This window comes from Squalius cephalus, assembly GCF_949319135.1.
Source record: "Squalius cephalus genome assembly, chromosome: 10".
NCBI lineage: Eukaryota > Metazoa > Chordata > Actinopteri > Cypriniformes > Leuciscidae > Squalius > Squalius cephalus.
Genome location: NC_137131.1, coordinates 15,625,893 through 15,648,492, shown reverse-complemented (window position 1 = coordinate 15,648,492; position 22,600 = coordinate 15,625,893). Strand labels below are relative to the sequence as shown.

Sequence of the window (22,600 nt, the reverse complement as noted above, 5' to 3'; positions counted from 1 at the left end):
TTACAGACTCTTCAAAGGATTCAAGCTGGCAATTCAATTCAATCCCAGTGGCAAATCCAGAAAGTAGACTCTGTCTAGAAATCTACACTCAGGTATTTAGACCAAAGGGTTTCAAACTGTTTGTTGCTAAAGATCCAGAATATAGGAACCCTCATTTCTAAAATATGAAGTCAGCTATATAGTTATAGAAACTAATATGATAAACATAGTAAGCATAATATTATAAGGACAACATGTTTGTTCCAAAATTAAATGATTGGCTTTTATACTGTGGTAAGAGATTAAAATAAAATCTGGGAAATATTTAATTCAGATGAAAGTGTATCTTTTTTGCTCTGCTCCTAATGTGTGTGCACTTACTTGGATGGGTTAAATTTGGAGTTTGAGGATTCCCGAGGACACCGAAAGTTTGAGGATTGACATAACTGATATAACTTTATAGTCATATACAAAAATAAAATAGAAGTTTGCATAGTTAAGCATGTCTGAATGACAAATATCAAAATATGGTCTGGTACCTCTGCAGTGGAAACAGCATCTCCTACGCTTTAGGAGGACATTGCCACATGATAGTAGATCATATGAATTAGACTGAGCAACACCTTTGAAGTATCTCAGAGGAAGAATTCATCCTTACCTACCTGAAGGGGACAAACCAGCTTCATGTATTATTCAGTGAACATGATTCCCTTTTTTCATGCTCTTTTAAAATATTAAAGTGACAAGATTAATACAAAACCACGCATATCAGTCTATTACACACACACACACTGCCTTGTGCATCACTATATCAACTAACTGGAAATTGCCTCAGATCAAGATACATTTAATTCTTTGCATGCATTTGTAACAGGAGAAATGATTTGTATAGACAATTTACTTCGATAGATATTTTTGAGCTCCTAACGCCACCCCGACCCTAATCCTGACCACTTCTCAACAATATAAAACTTGTAACAGACAGACAAAGTCACAGACTGCAAAAACTGAAATATACTGTATACACTATGTATATAGTATAGCCTTCAAGTGTTACAAACGACTTGCATTCCAAGTCTTCTTAAGCCATAGGCTACAACATGGAACAATGCTGAAAATGATCCTGCTCCGTTAACACAATCATACCTCATTTAAAATCCGAAATTTAGCATGATGCAATAGGTTCCGAGACAGACTAGAGCCAATGGTAGGTGGCTATTTCCCAATCAAAGCTTGAATGTGTCTGTGATTTGAGCATTGGTTGATGGAGACAGCGATCGCTTTTGTTTTGTTTTTCCATATACAAAGCAATCGTTTAGCCTTGGAAGACTTGGACGATTTGTTATTTTTGAATAAATCATGACATTGCATCTACTTGTTGTGTTTTATATTGTTTTATACAGTACAGGTCAAAAGTTTGGACACATTACTATTTTTAATGTTTTTGAAAGAAGTTTCTTCTGCTCATCAAGCCTGCATTTATTTGATCAATAATACAGAAAAAAAATTGTGATATATTATTACAATTTAAAATAATTGGTTTTCAATTTATTATACTTTAAATTATCATTTATTTCTGTGATGCAAAGCTGAATTTTCAGGATCATTACTCCAGTCTATCACATGATCCTTTAGAAATCATTCTAATATGATGATTCATTATCAAAGCTGGAAACAGTTCTGCTGCTTAATATTTTTTCATAACCTGTGATACTTTTTTAGGATACTTTGATGAATAAAAAGTAAAAAATATAAAAAAAAAAAATAAAAAAAAAAGAAGCAAATGTTTTTAAAAATACAAATCATTTGTAACAACAATATACACTACTGGTCAGTAATTTGGGGTCAGTAATTTTTTTCTTTCTTTTTTGAAATAAATCAATACTTTTATTCAGCAAGGATGTGTTAAGTTGATAAAAAGTGATAGTAAAGAAGATTTATATTATTAGAAAATATTTTTTATTTTGAATAAATGCAGTTCTTTTTAACCTTTTATTCTATATTAGGCAGCAGAACTGTTTCCAACACTCATAATAAATCAGAATATTAGAATGATTTCTAAAGGATCATGTGATAGACTGGATGTCACATGTGACACTGAAGACTGGAGTAATGATGCTGAAAATTCAGCTTTGCATCACAGGAATAAATTGTTTTTTAAAGTATATTCGAATAGAAAACTATTATTTTAAGTTGTAATAAAATTTGACAATATTACTATTTTTTTTTTTTCTGTATTTTTGATCAAATAAACGCAGCCTTGATAAGCATTCTTTCAAAAATATAAAAAAATCGTAATGTTTCCAAACTTTTGACCTGTACTGTATATTGACAAATTGTTAGGGTTAGGTTTATGGGTAGGGGTTAGGTTAGCTTAAACAAGTCTAAATATTGTAATGAAAATAAAATTATTGTTGCTGTTTAAATTGAAAATTATAACCCCAACATATGTCATTGTAAAAAAAGATACCCATTATACAATTTCATGACAATAAAATTACCAAGCCCTCATTGAAAGCAAAGGAGTTCCTATAGTTCATCAATAGCGACGCTAAAGGTTTTTGATGCCTTGGGAGTGAAAACAGATTGCAGTATTATGGGAAACGTTCATGAGTTTTTGCTTTTCTATGCTATTTATTTTTATGTAAACTTGAATGTAAACTATGAGTGACTTTCTTCCTGCCCTTAAATTACTGTAAGCTGAGGACTAACATGTTTCTATACATCACGTTATGTAACGTGTTTCCAAGCCCCCAGGAAAATAACCTTGACTGATCAGTCAACCTTCTGATAAGTTCCTTCTATTTCTGTTCCGCTACATTCAAATCACTCATCCCATCTGTTCCCTGAACATTTCGCTGTACAGAAGAAAGCAGCTCTCATACACACATTAAAAAATCAACGTTATGCTTTTTTTCTGTCTTTCCTTTCACACTTTCCCATTTACAGTAAACTTTCCGATATCTATTTGGATACTATTCCAGTGTTTATACTTCAGAAGATAATGATTTCTTCTGCCTGGCTATGACCTTAAAATCACCACTTTGCATCAGAGCCTCTCAAAGTGAAAGCAGTTCCTGTGCAGCCTAAGTGAGGTCCATCAGATGGAACCTAATGGAATATCTCATATGAAATGCCGATTCCAGCAGGAGTCCAATTTTTGGACTGTTCACTGGATGAAAGAGCCACTTAGCAGCACTCACTGGTACCTGTACAAGCACAGCACAATCTGATTCCATTTCAACCCATTTAGTCCTCTCTACCCTGCACAGATTTTCTACTGAGCTGTTTAATGTCTCATATTTGATCTGGCTTTGTGAGAGCTTTAGAGTAAATGCCCATAAAGGTTGAGCTGAAGATTATTCCCAAGTCACAGAGGAACATTTACCTCTAGCGGTAATGAGAAAAGGTGACCACAGGGTTATATATGGAGGAAACTTTTTGTTTCCGTTTGAAACCATTTTATACATCCAGCGCCAATAAATCTAATATAATCAGTCTTCCAACTCAGAACTGAAATAATCTCTAAGATTATTACAGCATTTTCTGGTTGTACATTGCCCCAAGGAACACAATCATCTTATGTAATAAAATCTTCCCAATAGTTTGATTAGGCTGTAACTGTTACAGAGACTCAAGACAAAATGATACTGGTAAGAAACAGGTTTTTTGAAACAAGTAGCGGTGAGCACCAGTGGGTGACGATAATGGAGAATGTCTTTGAATAATGATGGTGAGAGATACAGACAGTCTGTGGTTCTTTTGCAGATGATGAAGGAGGTTGTGGATGCTGTGGTGAGAGGTCGCGGTGGCCGGCCTCTTCCTCGGGGTGCTGGACGATCTGGGTGAGTCTCATGGAATGTGGTAAGGATGGTCGGATCTAGGATATCTTCCCTAGGTGTCCATTAGGGGTGTGCAAAGCAGCCGGTATTTGTATTTGTTGAGGGGGGAAAAGTATTTGTATTTGTATTTGTATTCGAGTAAAATTCAAATTAGGTGTAAAAATCAATTTTTTTTGCGTTACACTTCTAATTTACGTTATTGTGTAAGTATTCTTTAATTATATCCATTATAATAATTATGCAATATTGGTTGATGTTTTTCCATAAATCCAGCAATGAACATGTAACAAGGAACGTCACTGAAAAGAAAATAACATAACAGCCATTACCTACATTAACGTTACTCTGTCAACAGCCTATTGTCTAAATTACCGAGCTAACAGAGCTACTAGTGTTGTCACGGTACCAAAATTTTAGTATTCGGTACCAATGCCAGTGAAAATCCACGGTTCTCGGTACCAATTTCGGTACCAAAGCTTAATTTAGATTAAATTTACATATATTAAAGTGTATATCATGGTTACAAAGATGGAAACTGTATTAAAAACACTTTACAATAAGATTCCATTTGTTAGATAACATTAGATAAAATGACCTAACAATAAACAATAGTTATATACTGTCGCAATTATTCTCCTTGGGGTTCATTAAAAAATACATTTTTAAAATCAAAAGTTAACATTATTTATGTTAACACTATTTAATGCACAATGAATGAAGTGAACAAACATGACCAATCAAGTGTTTGTATTAAATAACATTCACAAACATTAATTAATGTTGTAAAAATATATTGTTCACTCAATGTGTTGATGTTAGATAACGCATTAAGTAATGCTAATGAATGGTATCTTATTGTAGTGTTACCAAACTATACAGGAGATAAAACTTGTTTTATTTGACTTGACTGTAGGCTACTTTTATTTAATCCAAAACTGCATTCATATTTAATTTTAAAAGGGCTTTTTAAACCTGTTAAGAGTTATACAGCCAAGAATAAAGCCTAGAACTGCTTTTCTGACGGACTGATATTAAGACATAATGACGGCTTTTTATTTCATTTCTCATCTCCATAAATATATCTAAAGCTAATGCAAGGGCTAGAAATCAATTAATTCTTTGCTGATACTTCCTCGTCATCATGGAGAGCGCAGTTCGCACCGCTTTCTCCTTTCCACAAGCTTGCTCTCTCTGTCGTTGCTATGCAACCATGGACATAGGCGCGCCTGGAAAAATGAGCGCGCCGCTCGCTTCTATTATAAGCGCGCTTGCCGCGTGCAGATTTCAAATGTAGGCGCGCGGCAAGCGTGCTTATAATAGAAGCGAGCGGCGCGCTCGTCAAAAAACGCGCTATGTGAACTACCCCTTATGACAACGTGACATTAGCCTAATCCAAAATATTTCCATATGTGGCTCTTTCTTCCTTTCTTATCAACAAGTGGATTTACAGCCACCACATCAGCAGCACCGCCGGTCGCCATGTCTCATGAGGAAACGCAGCTTTTTGATATAAAGTTTTTCTTGTTCCCGAATACAAATATTTGTAAAGTATTTGTTCGAAATAAGTATTCGTAAAAAACACATTATTTGTGCCGTATTCGGGTTCGGCTCCACCCCTAGTGTCCATGAACGTTCCACTGGTCCGTAGCCCTCCCAGTCCACCAGGTACTCCAGATGGCCACCACAACACTGGGAGTCCAAGATCTCATGGACGGTGTAGACCATTCCATCCTCCAGTATTAACGGAAGGGGGGGTTCCTCTGTTGGGCCAGGCTCTGTGGAGGGAACAGAAACGGGTGAGTGATAGGGCTTGAGGAGTGACACATGAAAGGTAGAGTGAATCCTGTAGTGTGAGGGTAACTGCAGCTGGTAGGTGACTGGGTTGATCTGTCGGGTGATGGTGAAGGGGTCAACGAATCTGGGACTCAGCTTCTTGCAGGGCAGGAGCAGCTTGATGTCCCATGTGGAAAGCCAGACCTTCTGTCCTGGCTGGAAGTGTCTCCCTGGGTCTTTTGTCTGCGCACTGCCCCTTGAAGGTGATGATGTGCGTCATCCCAGACCCTCTCACTCTCTCGGAACCAATAGTCGATGGAGGGGGCGACACAGGGGACGTCGGAGAGTTCCCCTGACCACGGGAACAGTGGAGGCTGGTAGCCGAGCACACACTGGAAGGGAGTGAGTCTAGTGGCAGGCTGACAGAGGGAGTTCTGCACGTACTCGGTCCAGCCTAGGAATTGGAGTTTAGAGTTCTGGTGGCCGTGGCAGAAGGCAGAAGAAAGCGTCCAATCTCCTGGATCTTTCTCTCCATTTGCCCGTTCGTCTGAGGATGGTATCCGAATGAGAGACTGACGGTCACACCTAGGAGTCTGAAGAAAACCCTCCAAACCTGGTAGATGAACTGCGGGCCTCGATCCGGCACAATGTCCTCAGGAATCCCATAGTGTCGGAAAACGTGGTTGAAGAGTAGCTCCGCAGTGCTCATGGCAGTAGGTAGACCTTTCAAAGGAATCATACGGCAGGATTTGGAGAATCAGTCAACAATGACTAGGATACATGTATTACCTTCGAAGGGAGGTAGGTCGGTGGCTAGGTGTGACCAGGGGCATCAGGGAACGGGCAACGAAAAAGGTTAACCGGATGGGAGATGGCGTGGGCTTTTGGAGATGGCGCTGTCTGGGCATCCCTGGACAAACCTTCTTACATCCCTGGCCATGTTGGGCCACCAGAAGCGATCTTGTAGCAGTGAGAGGGTGCAGTTGGCCCCTGGATGGCCAGTGCCAACGGAATGTGCAGAGTGCGTGAGATTATTGCGTTGTGACCGGAGAACGTAGGTACGACCGGCTGGACACCCTGGTGGAGATGGCTCGGAGACACTGGAGGAGGAAAGCTGCTGATGGATGGACCACTGGATGGGGCACAGGATGATCTTTTGAGGCAAGATGGGCTCCGGGTCTTTGGTTATGGAGACGGGATAGAGCATCAGCTTTAAAATTCTTTGGACCGGGAAGATAGGAGAAAAACAAAGCCCATCTTGCCTGTCTGGGGTTGAGGCATTTAGTATCTTGGAGATATTGAATATTTTTGTGATCGGTGAGAACTGTGAATCTCTCCTTAGTACCCTCCAGCCAGTGTCTCCACTCCTCCAAGGCGAGCTTGATGGCCAGTAGTTCTCGGTTACCAATATCGTAATTAATCTCCACCAGGGATTGTTTCTAAGAGAAGGTGCATGGATGGAGACGTGCTGGATTCCCCTGCTGCTGCGATAGCACCACTCCTACCCTTGTAGTGGAGGCGTCGACTTCGACGATGAACGGCTTGTTGGGGTCTGGGTGGATTAGGAGCAGTGCACTTGTGAACAAGTCTTTAAGGCTCTGGAAAGCCTGGTTGGCAGCTGGTGTCCAGGACAGAGACTTGGGCTTTTTCTGAAGGAGGTTGGTCAACGGGGAGGTGATGGAACTGTAGTTATGGATGAACCGGCGATAAAAATGAGAAAATCCAAGGGAAAAAAAGAGGAGCTCTTTGATGGTGGTAGGTGTGGGCCAGTTCCGGACCGCATTCACCTTCCCCTCATCCATCTGGATGCCGTGTTCACTGATGGTATAGCCGAGAAACTGGATGGTTGGTTGATGGAAGGAGCATTTCTCTGCCTTGAGGAAGAGGTGATGTTCTCTGAGGCATTGGAGGACCTCCGCAACGTGATGGCGATGTTCAGCCAGGCTCCGGGAATAGATCAGGATATCATCAATGTAAACGATCACGGTACAATGAAGGAATCATGGAGCATCTCGTGCATAAAGTCCTGGAATACGGAGGGGGCATTTACCAGACCATACAGCATGACCAGATACTCATAGTGTCCAGTGGGGGTCAAAAGGCCGTCTTCCATTCGTCCCCCTCATGTATCCGGAAGAGGTAATAAGCGCTCGCTTTTGCAGATGATGAAAGAGGTCGTGGATGCTGTGGTGAGAGATCGCTGAAGTACACACAATGGAACGGAGAGAGGTAAGTAGCTGAGTGATGACAGGAATCAGGAAGACGATGGAGACTTTGGAGAAACTGGACAGTAGACAATCACACTAAACATCAATCGTATGAAGGTAAGAGTAACAGGGAAGTAAGTCCTTACTCAAACGAGACCAGATGATGTGACTGTGTGAGGTGAGTGCTTTTGTGCTGACTGTGCTGATGATCAGATGACGTGCAGGTGCGGGTGATTAGTACTCAGGTGACAGCAATCTCTGTGATTGTGTGGTGGTGGAGCCTGGCTGATCCCTGACAGTAACAAGCATGTATTGCTTCCAAATCTTCAGACATAAGGTTATTTTTAGGGGCCAAGCACCATATCTGTTGTTTTTCTTTTTATTCTATGTGTTCTGACTGGAGTCTGTGGCAGCTGTGAAAATGCTTAGACAAACCAGTGGATCGCAATATCCCTTGTCACGGTGCCAGTTTCACAAGCCCCTCTAGCGTCACCAACAGTTCAAAAATCTTTAGACAAAATACATTTGATCTAATAGCTTCTGAACAAAAGGCCAATATAAACAAAATGTAATATTTTCTCTCAGATGACATGAGGACACCATACAAGTGCAGCATTTGCTTCACATATTAAGATTAAACTTGCTATGTTATGGTCAATGTGTACACTGTGTCAAACACTTTCATATACTGATGTATACCTGTCAGAAATAGAACAAAAGAACCACTTTATCACACATTAAAGGGATAGTTCACTTTGAAATTAATTTTTGATATGTTTTAGCTTACCTCAAGGGCATCCAAGATGTAGGTGTCTTTGTTTCCGCAGTAGTTTCAATTTTGATATTTTTAGGTCAAACCGTTCTTGTCTGTCAGTCATATAATGCAGGTCGATGGTCACTGGCTCAAAACACAAGCACAGAGTCCAAATTAAAACAATTCCCCATCGTCCAAATGAAACAATTCCCCATCATAAGTACACATTGATGGCCTAAGACACGAAACGAGCGGTTTGTGTGAGAAAACGAACAGTATTTATATCGTTGTTATCTCTTGAAAACAGCACACGTCAAATGATCTGACGGCGCGGGCGGGTATAGATATATACATAGATGTCGCATTGGCTACTGCAGTTCATTGGAACGAAACCGTAGCCAAGCGACTTCTAGTGTATATATCTATACCCGCTCGCGGGCGGGTATAGATATATACATAGATGTCGCCTTCGCTACTGCAGTTCATTGGAATGAAACCGTAGCCAAGGCGACATCTATGTATATATCTATACCCGCCCGCGCCGTCAGATCATTTGGACGTGTGCTGTTTTCAAGAGATAACAACTATATAAATACTGTTCGTTTTCTCACACAAACCGCTCGTTTCGTGTCTTAGGCCATCAATGTGTACTTATGATGGGGAATTGTTTCATTTGGACGATGGGGAATTGTTTTAATTTGGACTCTGTGCTTGTGTTTTGAGCCAGTGACCATCGACCTGCATTAAATGACTGACAGACAAGAACGGTTTGACCTAAAAATATCAAAATTGAAACTACTGCGGAAACAAAGACACCTACATCTTGGATGCCCTTGAGGTAAGCTAAAACATATCAAAAATTAATTTCAAAGTGAACTATCCCTTTAATGTCAACAACATTAATTGTTAATTGTTCAATTAATCAGCCAATTAATTAATGTTGGTTATTTTTATCAATTCAAATATTTTTTTTACCATGCACTCAGTGAAGACTGGATAAACTTATGGTAACAAAATAATTATAATAAAATAATATTTACACATAATATATAATGCATATCATGTAACACCAAAGACTTTATATAATATATAAAGTCTATTCTATTCTAAAAACTGAACATGGTTTCAACAAAAATATGAATAAAAAGAAGAAATTTTTCTTGAGCACCAAATCAGAATGATTTCTGAAGGATCATGTGACAATGAAGACTGGCACTGGCTTTGTAAATAGATAGAATATAGATAGAAATAAATAGCGTTTTAAAATATATTAAATTATATTAAAAATTGTAATAATATTGCACAATACTACTGTTTTTCCTGTAGCCTATTTTTGATCAAATAAATGCAGCCTTGGCGAGCATAAGGATCAGATTTTATGTTGAGCTGTCGAGGGATTCTTTAAAGCAGATGTGTCTGTTAGTTGAGCAGGATAAGCAGGATATAAGAATGAGTGAGTGCATGACCAATTAACCTGTCTCTAATGAGATCGTTAAAGCTGTCTTAAGTAGATTACGGAGCGGTGCCGAAGTATCAGAGATGAGGAGTGCACTCAGACCTGTTGATTAAACCATTATTGGATTGTGTCTGTTTTCCGTCTCAAAGATATGATTGGGAAATAAGCCATTTTAATTTTTGGAAAGCTAAAGACAATTACAATTAATAATTTAATTGTTGCATAAAAGCAAGGTGACAGGAGGTCCATATAGGCTGACATACAGCATTTAGACATTTCTTTAAAAAAAATATGTTTTGAAATAGATAATGTTATGCTGATGTATACTGTTTATATTTTTTCATCTTATTTAAGTTAGTGGTCCCTTGGTCAGAAAAAGTTGCTGCTCTAATGCAGTTATAAAAAGAAGGTTTGTTTTTTTTTTTTTTATTAACGGTGCTTATGGTTCACATACATACATGATACAGTACATACATACACACATACACACACACACACACACACACACACACACACACACACACACACACACACACACACACACACACACGTTTACATAGCTATCTAAATGGGGACATTCCATAGACATAATTGTATAGACAAAATTGTTATATTATATACTATTATATACTATATATACTATATATTTTATTTTTGTGAATTATATATATATATATATATATATATATATATATATATATATATATATATATATATATATATATATATTTACACACACACACACAAACATAGTACATATACTATAATACAGTACAAAAAGGACTGATATGCATGAGTATAATGCGCTGGCAGGTGTATGATGGCAAATAAGAGTGTTACAGTGCCATCTGTTGGCCACCTAGAAGCAGTGAAATTTCCCTCTATTCATAGGAGAACCAACGCAGACAAATCAATATGGATATACCAAGTGCTATGAATCAATATGGATATACCAAGTACGGCTTACAGCTGTGTAGTGTGGTTTTTGTCCTGCCTTTAGTACTCTCTCCACCATGACCACTTGTTCTTTAATTGATTTTAAAAAGAGAATTTTACTTAACTTAGAATAATAATTTTATTCTATTAAATTTTTTATTTATATTTTATTTATTCATTATAATTAAATACACATGGATGACAAAACACTTAAAAATGTTACAACAAACATGTGCATTTACATGTAGAATTCCCTCAAACAATTGTAGCAGTGAACAAATGTAAAAAAAAATAAAAAAATTATATATACATACCGATTCCATATTTCTCTTCTTTTTTTACCCATAATGAATGGGCACGTTTGCTGTCAGAGCTACTCACCCCAGCATATATGACGAAGCGTGCGTAAATTAAAGGTAGGGTAGGCAATTTTGGAGCGGCTAGCGATAGCAAGTGAGCTTTGAAAGCATTAGATCTCACCTTCCCTTCAGACCATCTCCAAAGCCACACCTCCTTCAAAACACATGAACGTGCTGCGCAGCCAGAGCAGATTCAGCAAAGTGTCATAAGAGATGGCGTTAAGTTACCTCACGTCTCAGTAAGCACATATCATTTCACAAGTTCGCCTGCTCACTCAGCCTTAAAGGTTAATAGTAAACTAACTTGGCTTGCTGTCCTTGGAGGAGGCTCGAACCTAAGCTCGAGCTCAGAGTTAAAACCCCCTAAAATTTTGCAAAGACAGCAAGCTGGGCAATAATAATGAATGTAAACAACTTACAGAGCACTTACTTGTACCACCTGACTGCTGCAGATTCATTTCATCTTTGATGGTGTTGACATAGAAACACATGGACAAGTCTGAGGAGGTGAACAGCTACAACTTCGCAAAGCCTTACGGAACGTGCTGATGATGCGCAGTCTGCGCGAGCAGGGTTCACGCCACGGAGGTATAGAAATACATACACTGACAGGCAGGTAGGACATTGTATCATTGCATTCTGACCAAAAAATATGTTGGCCCTGAGACTTCCACATATGATATACATGTAATTTTTTATGAATGAATGAATGAATGAATTAAGTTTTTATAGCGCATTTCCTATATGTACTACTGCACACCCAAAGCTCTTTACAATCATGTCCGGGGTCTCTCCTCAACCACCACCAGTGTGCAGCATCCACTTGGATGATGCGGCGGCAGCAACAGTTCAACAGGCACCGCTCCAGTGCGCTCACCACACACCAGCTGTAAGCGCAGAGAAGAGAGAGTGATCGAGCCAGTTCAAAGGATGGGGGTTATTAGGAGGCCATGATTGGCAAGGGCCATTGAGAGAATGTGGCCAGGACAGAGGGGTTACACCCTACTCTTTTACAAGAAGTGCCATAGGATTTTTAATGACCACAGAGAGTCAGGACCTCGTTTCAATGTTTCATAAGGAGGATGCTTGTTACAGTATAGTGTCCCCGTCACCATACTGGGGCGTAGGACCCACACAGACCAGGCGGTGAGCACCCCCTGCTGGCCTCACTAACACATTTTCCAACAGCAACCTAGCCTATAGTAATCCTCTTTATTTGGATTTTCCAAATGATATTTTATGTCTTGAAATCAATCATCTTATCTAATGGTTTTTCAAGGCAAACGCATTCAATGTTAAAGGCGGCAGGCATAGCTTATGTAAACAGATAGATGGATACAAGCTTTATTTCTTAAAACAATATGTAGAAATGTTGTAACTAATTAAATAGAAGTAAACAAATAACATTTGACCATAACTGCAATAAATAGTTTATTCTGACCAGAAAAATAGATAAGAAATACATGAGTACTGTACACACATTCCTACTGATTGACATATATTTAACCAGTTACATTTAACCCTCATTTCATCAAAAATGACCATACACTGAAAATAGATGACATTTTGTAGACTTAAAATATTTGAGTTTCCAAACACAGACCTCACTGACAAAATATACATTCATATTGAATGAATAAGCCCAATGTAAAGGCAGACATGAGAAGCTATTTCTTCACAAAGCTGATATTCAGATGGACGCATCTTAAAAAGTCTCTTCATTTATAAGCTGGACTTGATGAAGCACAAACAGCCACTAAAGCGTGACTGCGACTGTGACCACCACACTGAGAGAGTAAATAAAGTCCTTCCTGCGATAGCACTTCATTCCAGTTAGTGTGGTCTTTATAAGATCTTACTTCAGCCTTCAAACACTTACGAAATGTCCAATGTGATGAAGGTGGAAAGCAGCGAGTTCCTGCAATGAATGCTGATCATCAACCCATCAGAGACATTCAGAGTTTAAACTGTGCTTGGATGCCCTTATCAGCAGAGCTTGGGTAATCTGGCTGTAAACCTTCAAATGTGTAATGTATTAGAGGTGAGTCAAACCGATCATAAAAGAGTCAACTAAAACACTCAGTTGGTAGGAGGTGAAACGTGACAATGTTTTGATTGTTTTACTCAAGATAGACGAAATTAGGACATGGAATGAATGGTAGATATTGTTGGATACAGGTTGAGGGTAGAAAGTAGGGCTGCAGGATTAATGGAAATAAATCCTTTTAATTCAGAATGAAGCACCACATAGTGTTGTTTTACACACACTCAGCTCATGATCTGATGTTTTCAGTGTCTTTCAGGAAATGCTGCTCCACACAAACTCATCTCTGCATTTGATCTGGTATCTGGTTAACTTATGCGTTGCGTAAAAACTTGCGTAGCTGATGGTTTAATTTTTGAAAATGAAGAAATTGAGACAGCCATTCATATTAGTAATGTAATTTTACTGTTATCCTGTAAAATAATTTTTGGCATAATTATTATATTTTTTTCTTAATGTTTTTATTTTACAGTGAAATATTACAATATTAATATTTTTATTTTGCCAAGTATTTTTCTTTTAGTAATAATAATCTTAATAAAAACTGATAATAAAATATATATAATTTTATAGTAATGCTGTATTTTATAATCACACTGTATAATCACAAAATTTGCAAATCGATTTTTTCCCTCGAATTGTTCAGCCTGGAGCTTTAAAAAAAAAAAACACTTTTTAAACAGAAGTCACAAATTCAATCAGAATTTTTTTTTTTTTTTTAATTAGGTTTCTTTTCCCCAAATCCTGCAGCCCTGTTGGAAAGCCACTGAGGCATTTTATGAACTTCCATCCAGTGAGGAATAAAATTATCCCACATTACCACCAGGTGGTGCTGTTCTCATTATTTCAGGGTGGATTAATGCATTCGGTTCGAAACTGAGGCAGATAAAGTGGAATGCTATGAGATACATTATTGGAATCGACGGCTGTGGAATTTTTGCCTTCCAGAAGAGGCCTGGCGTCCACCCTCATAACTACCTCATTCTTATCCTGTCCATCCTGTGCTTCCTCAATATCCTCTTCTCTTTCCTGCTTCTCCTCCTCATTCATCTCGAGGTAGTAGAGGTCTTTGGCTACACCGGTGCTTTCCGATGCTTCATAATCTTGTTCCGATGTTTCCGAGAACTCTTCCACGGAGTTGTAGGAGCTGGAATGGCGAGGATTGGTGCTGTCCAAGCACACGTCCCAGAGTCCTCCAGGGAAGGAGCCAGAAATGTCTGAGTTGTTGGCAGAGAAGTTGCCTTCGTCGCTGGAGCTGCTCAGACTCTCCTGCTGCTTTTGAAGGAGAGCAGGCTGATCGGAGAGGAGAACGGTCGAGTACGTCACTGAGGACTGGCCTGATGTTTCCGGGGTAGCAGCGGCAGTGGAAGCCTCCAGTGATAAAGGTTCAGAGGAGTCTCCCAGACGGGCAGAGTCTGTGGTTTCCTGTTCTCCAGAGGTATAAATGAGTACTTCATTTTCTTTTTCATGTTCAGGCATGAGAGGAGGACATTTCTCGATTTCCACCTCACATATGCTCTCAGAGACCAGCAGCAGTGGACAGGCAGTGAGACCTTCAGAGTGAGGGAACAGGTTCTCCATGGTGTCAATCTGCAAGGAGCAAGAAACACAAGTGTTGTGGAAATGTGATAACTGATGTATTTTGAATGTGTTAAAACAGTTTCTCCTATCAGCTTTACCTGCAGCATAATGTTTACACAAATACCAGGGATGAGATTTTTCAGAATTTATACGGATCTGTATTTCTATTCAATTCGGTTCCATTCACATTTTTTTATATAGTGCTTTTTTTCATTACATATCATTCAAAACAGCTTTACAGAAAGCTGTAGCTTATTTAATTGAATTGAATGGGGGTGTTATGTTTACATTACATTACATGCCTGAAATATGTATGTAACATTCAAGTGTCAATTTAATTAATTTATTAATTAAACAATGGTCCAATACAAACAATGGTTCTCTATGTGATGAAAAAACAACAACTGTGTACTCTGCTTAATTAAGCCATTCAGATCCATCTCTCATTTGTACATTTAAAATATAATAATATATTTAGCCCTTAATAGAAAGGCAGAAGATTAGACCATTTTAGCTTTAAATTTCTGTCACTGGATGCTAATTTGTTTATGTGACAGTTGGTCACACTGACCTGCCTGAAGTCCATTCCTTTGGCCCAGGAGCAGTTGTTGGGATTTGGAACATCCTTCCACATGAGTTTTCTCATCCTGTAAGATGATGGATTATAGGATTATTATATTACTGAATTTTTGATCAAACAAATGTAGCCTTCTTCCGAAAACATTTCAAAAATGTACAGGCCGAAAATGTTTTTAAACTGTAATGTAAATGTATGTGTGTATATATGCACAAAATATATTTTGTACTCAAACATAAGAAAATAAAAACTTGATAAATAAAAATGAATTTGCACTTCTGCCACTCCTTAAATGGGCTTAATAGGCATGTCCCTTTTTGTGGTACACATACTGTAGTCACGATATTATCCTTTGGGGAACAAGTCTAAACAGATGAGCAGCAATATGATTGTATCAGTTACTTTGGTAATTATCTGTGAAATATTTACCCTCAAGCAAACTACACCATTGCTAAGAAAGAATGATTATGTACATTACATTCCTTATTCACTCTGTAAGCCCAGTTATGTCCTGTACAATACAACCAAACAAAATCCCATTCAAATCAGCTTACAATGCCTCGCTTTAATTCAAACTTGTCTTACAAAATCAATATACACTGAAGCTTCCAACAAACACATTCAATCTTTTTTAAGGTAACCTAGGTATATAAACAGATGGTCTGTGATTTTATAATCTGATTTGACTGATTTTTCTGTCAGGCCAGTTTTTTAGCCTTATTTATCCATTATCCATTGGTGAATAGAGCAGCAGAGCACTAACTGAATGTTGCATTAAAGCTCCCAGGCTATAATAACATGGTATGGATATTCATGCATTTACAGTACCGGTACATACTTTGTCATGATAGTTGCATTGAAAAGCAATTAAATACTTACTATTGAGTCATATATAATTACTGCACATTATAATTTAACCTTAAATTAATTTTTATGTGAACAAAACATTTATCTAACCTTTAAGCTTTTTAACTTAACTTAGATTTGGTATGAAGTTAATATATTTTGATTTAATGATTTTGGCTGTCAAGCAATAACATTTTTTAGATTAATTAATTGGCACATCATGTAATTAATTAGATAAAAAAAGAAATGCTTATAAATGTTGTAATTATGGAAATTAATCGAACAACAAATTTGGATGAGAAATTACCTCCAAAAGGTCATTTAAAATCATTGTTGTGTTAAATGAGAAAATCATCAAATAGACATTACAAAAATTAGTTTTAGAAAGAACATTTTTATTTGATTCAACAGACCAAAACAGTTTGGTTACCAACATTCTTGAAAATATCTTTGTTTATGTTCCGCAAACTAAGGAAAGACATACATGATGGTGAGTAAATAAACAGAATTTTCATTTTTGGGCAAACTATTCCCAAAATATGATTTTTTTTTTTTAATGAATGGATACTCTAAATAAGAAATTGAGAAATTTAAACTGCAAGTAGGTGGCAGTAATTGTCTAAATGAGTCAGTCGTTGAGTTATTCATTCATTCGATTCGTTCAATTGGCTGATTCATTCAGGAATTAAAGGAATAGTTCCCTTACAAATGAAAATTCTGTCATCATTTACTCACCCTCAAGTTGTTTCAAACCTCTATGAATTTCTTAGCCTGGGAAAACCCAGACAACTTCCGGCAAATTTAGATTTGTTCTGCAAGTAGTCTGGCAAAGAGCTCATTCAAGCCCATTTCTAATCCGTCGAAATCGCGGCACCAATCAGAAACGTTGAGGCGGGCTTTACAAGATGACGATCGCTCTGATTGGTTTTAGGTCTATCCAATTGCGCCCAGAGGCATTTGAGCGACGTCCGTTCAACTTTTAAATGCATTATTATATTCAAATTGCAAACACATGAGGACAGTCTCCATGAAAGACCCACTGGCAGATGAACGTGCTACTACATTTCTCTCCGAAACGGTAGGAAATTAAATTAGATTTAATAGATGATTTTAACTGTGACAAGATGATTGACAGGGCAGTTTACATGACAGGATGCACACGACAGATCCGTCCGATAAAGATGACGAAGTAGTATGTCCCAAAGCTTGCCTACTGTTTTGCTACACATTCAAAAGTAAATACCTTTTCTTCACAAAAAGAGTACATACTTTTATGGCGTAGTGTAACTTAGGCGAATTGGGACGCAGCATATGGCTTTACACGATGACAATCACTCTGATTGGTTTTAGGTCTATCCAATTGCGCCCAGAGGCATTTGAGCGACGTCCGTTGGTGACGCCCCTTTGGAAATGAGTTATTAATGAAGCTTTGCCAGACCATAACTCAGTTACTACTGAGAATGGTCTGGTTTTTACCAGGCTATGAATTTCTTTCTTCTGCTGAAGAATGTCGGTAACCAGACAGTTAATATGTACCCCATTGACTTCCATAGTATTTTTTTTCCTACTATGGAAGTCAATGGAGTCCATCAACTGTCTGGTTACCGACATTCTTCAAAATATCTTCTTTTGTGTTCAGCAGAAGAAAGAAATTCATACAGGTTTGAAACAACTGAGGGTGAGTAAATGATGACAGAATTTTCATTTTTAAGTGAACTATTTCTTTAAGTAAATGGCTCTCTTTTCAAATGGGCCATTGAGTCATTGGTTCACCAGATTGATTAGCTCAAAACGCAGATTCATTCAGAAAGGAAACACCGCTGTGTTGCTCGGAGACACACAACAGTTCTGCTCTGGCTTTACAGGTAATATTTTCATTGGCAAAATTGAGCAAAAACAGACAATATTGTGTCTAAAATATAACACAACATTAACTTCTTATTTATTGGACTGTTGTATAAAATCAATATCACATTTGCACTTATTTGGGACAAAAACAGCACTCATAATATTGCGCTTGTTACTCATGTGACATTGGTTAACTATATCATATTATATAAATATAAGACAAAAACTCATATAGGGGTATTTTTGCCGTGATATCTTGAATTTTAGGGGCATTCTAACTGAATTCGATAGGCTCAATCAAGCAGTGAGTTGTTGCCCTGCTTTTTATGTTCATCACCAATCAACTGTATGAAAGATGACCTACGTAGTTCTGGGGTGGGGCGGGTGCGTTAAAAGCGTTAAATAATTTTATTTGCGCTATTTTTCTATAACTAATTAAATTAACGTTAAATCGAAAGCCCTAAATTATTTTAATAGTTTCACAAAATCAGTATATCAGATATTTGGCAGATCCCTGCAGTATCTCACTGGATACTCTAGGGGTCACAGACAAAACCTATGATACTCTAACTATCTTTATCTTGACCATGAGAAGATAGTTGTAGGTCTTACTGGTTTTGTGACATCATGAGTGTGACAAACAGCACCACTGACAGGAACGCAATGATCAATAGCAGTATGTACGCTGCAGGGTCGCCTCTAGTAGCTGGAAGACAAAACAAAAAACAACTTACATTCAAATCAACATGATTTTCCTGTATTTTCTTTAGATGAACATTTTTAATTTTTTCAGACAGCTATTTGTATAATGTGAACACAGTTGTCAGTCAATAAATTCATATTTTATATAATACTACAATGTATTTCAACCAGGGACCACTTGCCAAACACCAAATGTGTGTAAAAAAAATGGCTTCAGTTGGTTAATTGATCAAATGATGACGTCAATGCATTGTTTGTCACTGCTATAAAACCTACCTGTGCATCGAACCGGCTCCCCCTCACCATCCACAAACACTGGATACAATGTGAACTCCTCTGAGCCATAAAAACGACCTGTACAAAAACAAGATATTCTGTTATAGATCATTTCTACTGCTAAGAATAAACTATTTTTTATGTTTCATTTTCTGATATGAAAGCACCTTTTATTTTATATCAAGCACAATAAAGACAATAAAGGTGGATTTGTTACTACCAATCTGGACAGTATCAAAAACCTACTGCACCTGTGTCTATCATTACTGCAGTAATGTTAATGCATATACCGACAACTAAAATCAAATTTAAAGGTTATTTGACCTTTTTAAAAAATCAATGAGGAGAGAGAGCGAGTTTGAAGGAGAGATGCAGTTTGCAGCTTTCTTATTCCTGCTTTTAACTTTTATTTCACACTGGTTTGTTTTCCTTTTTCATGAATCATTATTGAAAACATTTCAGCTTCTTTCTTCTGTTGAACACAAAAGAAGATATTTTAAAGAATGTTGGTAACCAGACAGTTGATGGTAGCCATTCAATTCCATAGTATCTTTTTCCATACTATGGAAGTCAATGGCGACTGTCAACTGTTTGATTACCAACATTCTTCAAAATAGTCAGTAGCGCTGTTTCGTTCTGGCATTGGCAGCGCATAAAGGCCAATTTTTGTAAAAGCAAAATGCTACTCTAAAAATGTTGTTACTGTTTAATACAAGAACTTTCAAGGACCTATGTTTGTTTTCACATACTTTCCAGTACTTGACATTCATGTGTCTAAAACCCTGAAAATATCAACAAAAATAACATACGGCAAAGAGAGAGATCCCTCGATGCGGACTGAACTCTGACCCACTGTAGCCTCTCAGTTAGAGATCCGTCCTGTTTAGGGTCTTTGTTCAGGTCTAACCATTCGATGACAAATGACTGAGGCACCGGCTGATCAGGTAACAGGCTCCAAGAGAGATGCAGACAGCTCGCATTTTCAACTGCGCTGAACGAACGTACACATCGTCCTAAAAAAGGAAAGAAGGACATTATTAATTCAAATAATAGGGGAAACCTTATTATTTCTATGTGCGGGAACAGATAATAACAAGCAGGAACAAAATATCAGAGAATCCTATTATCTTTCATTGTATATATGTAATAACTAATCCAAATCTTCTTCCCCAACAATAATTTCACCAACAAAACAACATTAAGCTTCTATCAAAACAGTTACTTCAAAAATTTAGGGCCGGATGAATTAAAACGCCATCATTAGGCACATACATAGACACATATTTAGTTTGAAGGCAAACAAAACTCCTTGCGCATCAAACATTGAAAATGCATTAGACTGAATATGAAAGAATTTTGTGTGATGTTATAGGAAGGGTGAAGCATGTCAGCTCACGTTTGGGTTGATGTAACAGCGTCATGTTGCTATTCCGTGTAGAGATGCCCAAAGCGTTGCGAGACATTACAGTGACTGTGTGCACTTCCTCCCTCCACTGGAATGAGTGAAACTGAGCCAAGGTTGTTTCTTTTGACCACACGGCTCCACCTGAGGCCTGGTGTTCAATCACGAGACCCTCCACACAACTATATGGATCTCCTGATAGGACAGGCTGCTAAAATTGACAAATAAACAAAACCATTTAATTCAAGCTCAAACACAGAAGACTTTTTTTATATCACAATAATTTGGCTGCTAAAGAAAGTCAATCACGTCAATTATTACCAACCTTAAAGATCAGTGTGACACTTGTCACGTTCCTAGTAACAGGATCCTCTTGTAGAACGCGCCAGAAGTCTGGTCCCATTTCTGGTACTGAAATGACAAGGCTATACAGTCATGATTATTTCCAGGACACTATATCTTATGTTCAAAAAGGTATATTAAAGCTGAAATAGAGTCTGGTCTTTTTAATAGACCATGCCTCATTGTGTCTCAATTTTATATTTGGTCTTTTGAGAAAAGAAAAGAGGGGATGGGGAAACTATGGATGAATTAGAGGGGAATGGTATAGGTTGGGATCAAAAGTTTTTTTTAAAAAGAAGTCTCTTATGCTCACCAAAGATGCATTTACTTGACCAAAAATACAGTAAAATACAGTAAAAAACAGGAATATTGTGATATAAAACAATTTAATATAACAACATTATAACATATTTAATATATATTTAATATATAAAAAAACATAATATATTTAATATATAAAATATGTTACATATTTTTAGGATTCTCTGATGAATAGAAAGTTCAACGAACAGCATTCATTTAAAATAGAAATATGTAACTATAAAAAATGTTTTGGACTGTAGTGTACATAGGCATACCTCAAATGTAATTTCAAATTAATTGTTTAATTATAAACCAGTGGAAAAAAATGGAAATGAGAAATGGTCACAAAAAAACTTATTTAACCACCATCAAAAATCCCAGTCCAAACCTAAATAGAAGTTGTTGATCCCTTCATATAGTTGGATTGTTCTTAAACAAATGTTATACATTATAAAATAAATATTAATATAAGCATAATAAACTTAAATTAACCTTCATAAAAAGGACTAAACAACTTATGGAATTATTTAATGTCATAATTGCACAGTAAGCATTTTTCATTCAGTAATCAAGTTGGACTTTTTGCCTTTATTTGGAAAGGACAAACCCAGAAAGACAGGAAACAATTGGATAAGAGAGAGAAGAATGGGATCGGGAAAGGACAATGAGCCATGAATCGCTCTCACCATACTGTATGTTGGAGCGCTGTCATCAAGGCTATGACCGCCACATTTTTTGTAATTTTACTAGCTTTTCATATGAAATATTTCTCTATTATCTGACACCTAGCATACCTTCTGACTACAAACCTCCAGTTAAGTATTCTTGTAACTAAGAAAGAAGGTATGGCAAATTCCTACAACCCCATACTTAAGGTGATGATACACAAGGCATCTTTTTGAGCAATGTTGCTGGGCAATCTTTCGGATTGTTGCTTGGGCACTTTCCCATTGAAAATGGCCAATAAAATTTCTATCTGGATAATTTAGATTGGTCGTGGGCCCTGTGTCTCATCTGGTTGCTTGTTGATGGCAACATTGCCCAGCAACATTGCTCAAAAAGTTGCCCTGTGTATCATCACCTTTACTGTACCAGACAAGAATGACTGTGATTATACCCTGAAATGCTGACGACACTCTGCTACCAATAGTTTCTTCTGAAAAATGTCTCAGCGTGAGTTCTGGCACTAGGAGACACCTCTGCATCAACGTAAAGATTTTAGAAAGGTTTTGTGAAGAGCTGACAAATGGTGTTGTAAGAACATATTGATCTTCACCTCAGCAGTTGCATTGCACTTTAGGTGGGTAATGTGTGGTACAATTTCCATGAACCCTAATGGATTTTCTATCGTAACTCTGTTCAGTTCAAAACAT

General features: G+C 37.5%; 1 protein-coding gene across 3 annotated transcripts in view; it reads right to left on the bottom strand.

Moving 5' to 3' along the window:
* Positions 1-14,072: 14,072 nt before the first annotated feature.
* Positions 14,073-22,600, bottom strand: part of lepr (leptin receptor) — a 46,425-nt gene continuing 37,897 nt past the window's right edge. For all 3 annotated transcript variants that reach the window (XM_079884726.1, XM_079884725.1, XM_079884724.1), the window contains 7 exons: positions 20,908-20,993; positions 20,577-20,793; positions 19,990-20,193; positions 19,181-19,258; positions 18,815-18,908; positions 15,503-15,578; positions 14,073-14,940 (listed from right to left, as the gene is read on the bottom strand). In XM_079884726.1, the coding sequence (XP_079740852.1) occupies positions 14,197-14,940; positions 15,503-15,578; positions 18,815-18,908; positions 19,181-19,258; positions 19,990-20,193; positions 20,577-20,793; positions 20,908-20,993 (1,499 nt within the window). In that variant the 3' untranslated portion in view covers positions 14,073-14,196. The remainder of the gene's footprint in view (positions 14,941-15,502; positions 15,579-18,814; positions 18,909-19,180; positions 19,259-19,989; positions 20,194-20,576; positions 20,794-20,907; positions 20,994-22,600) is intronic.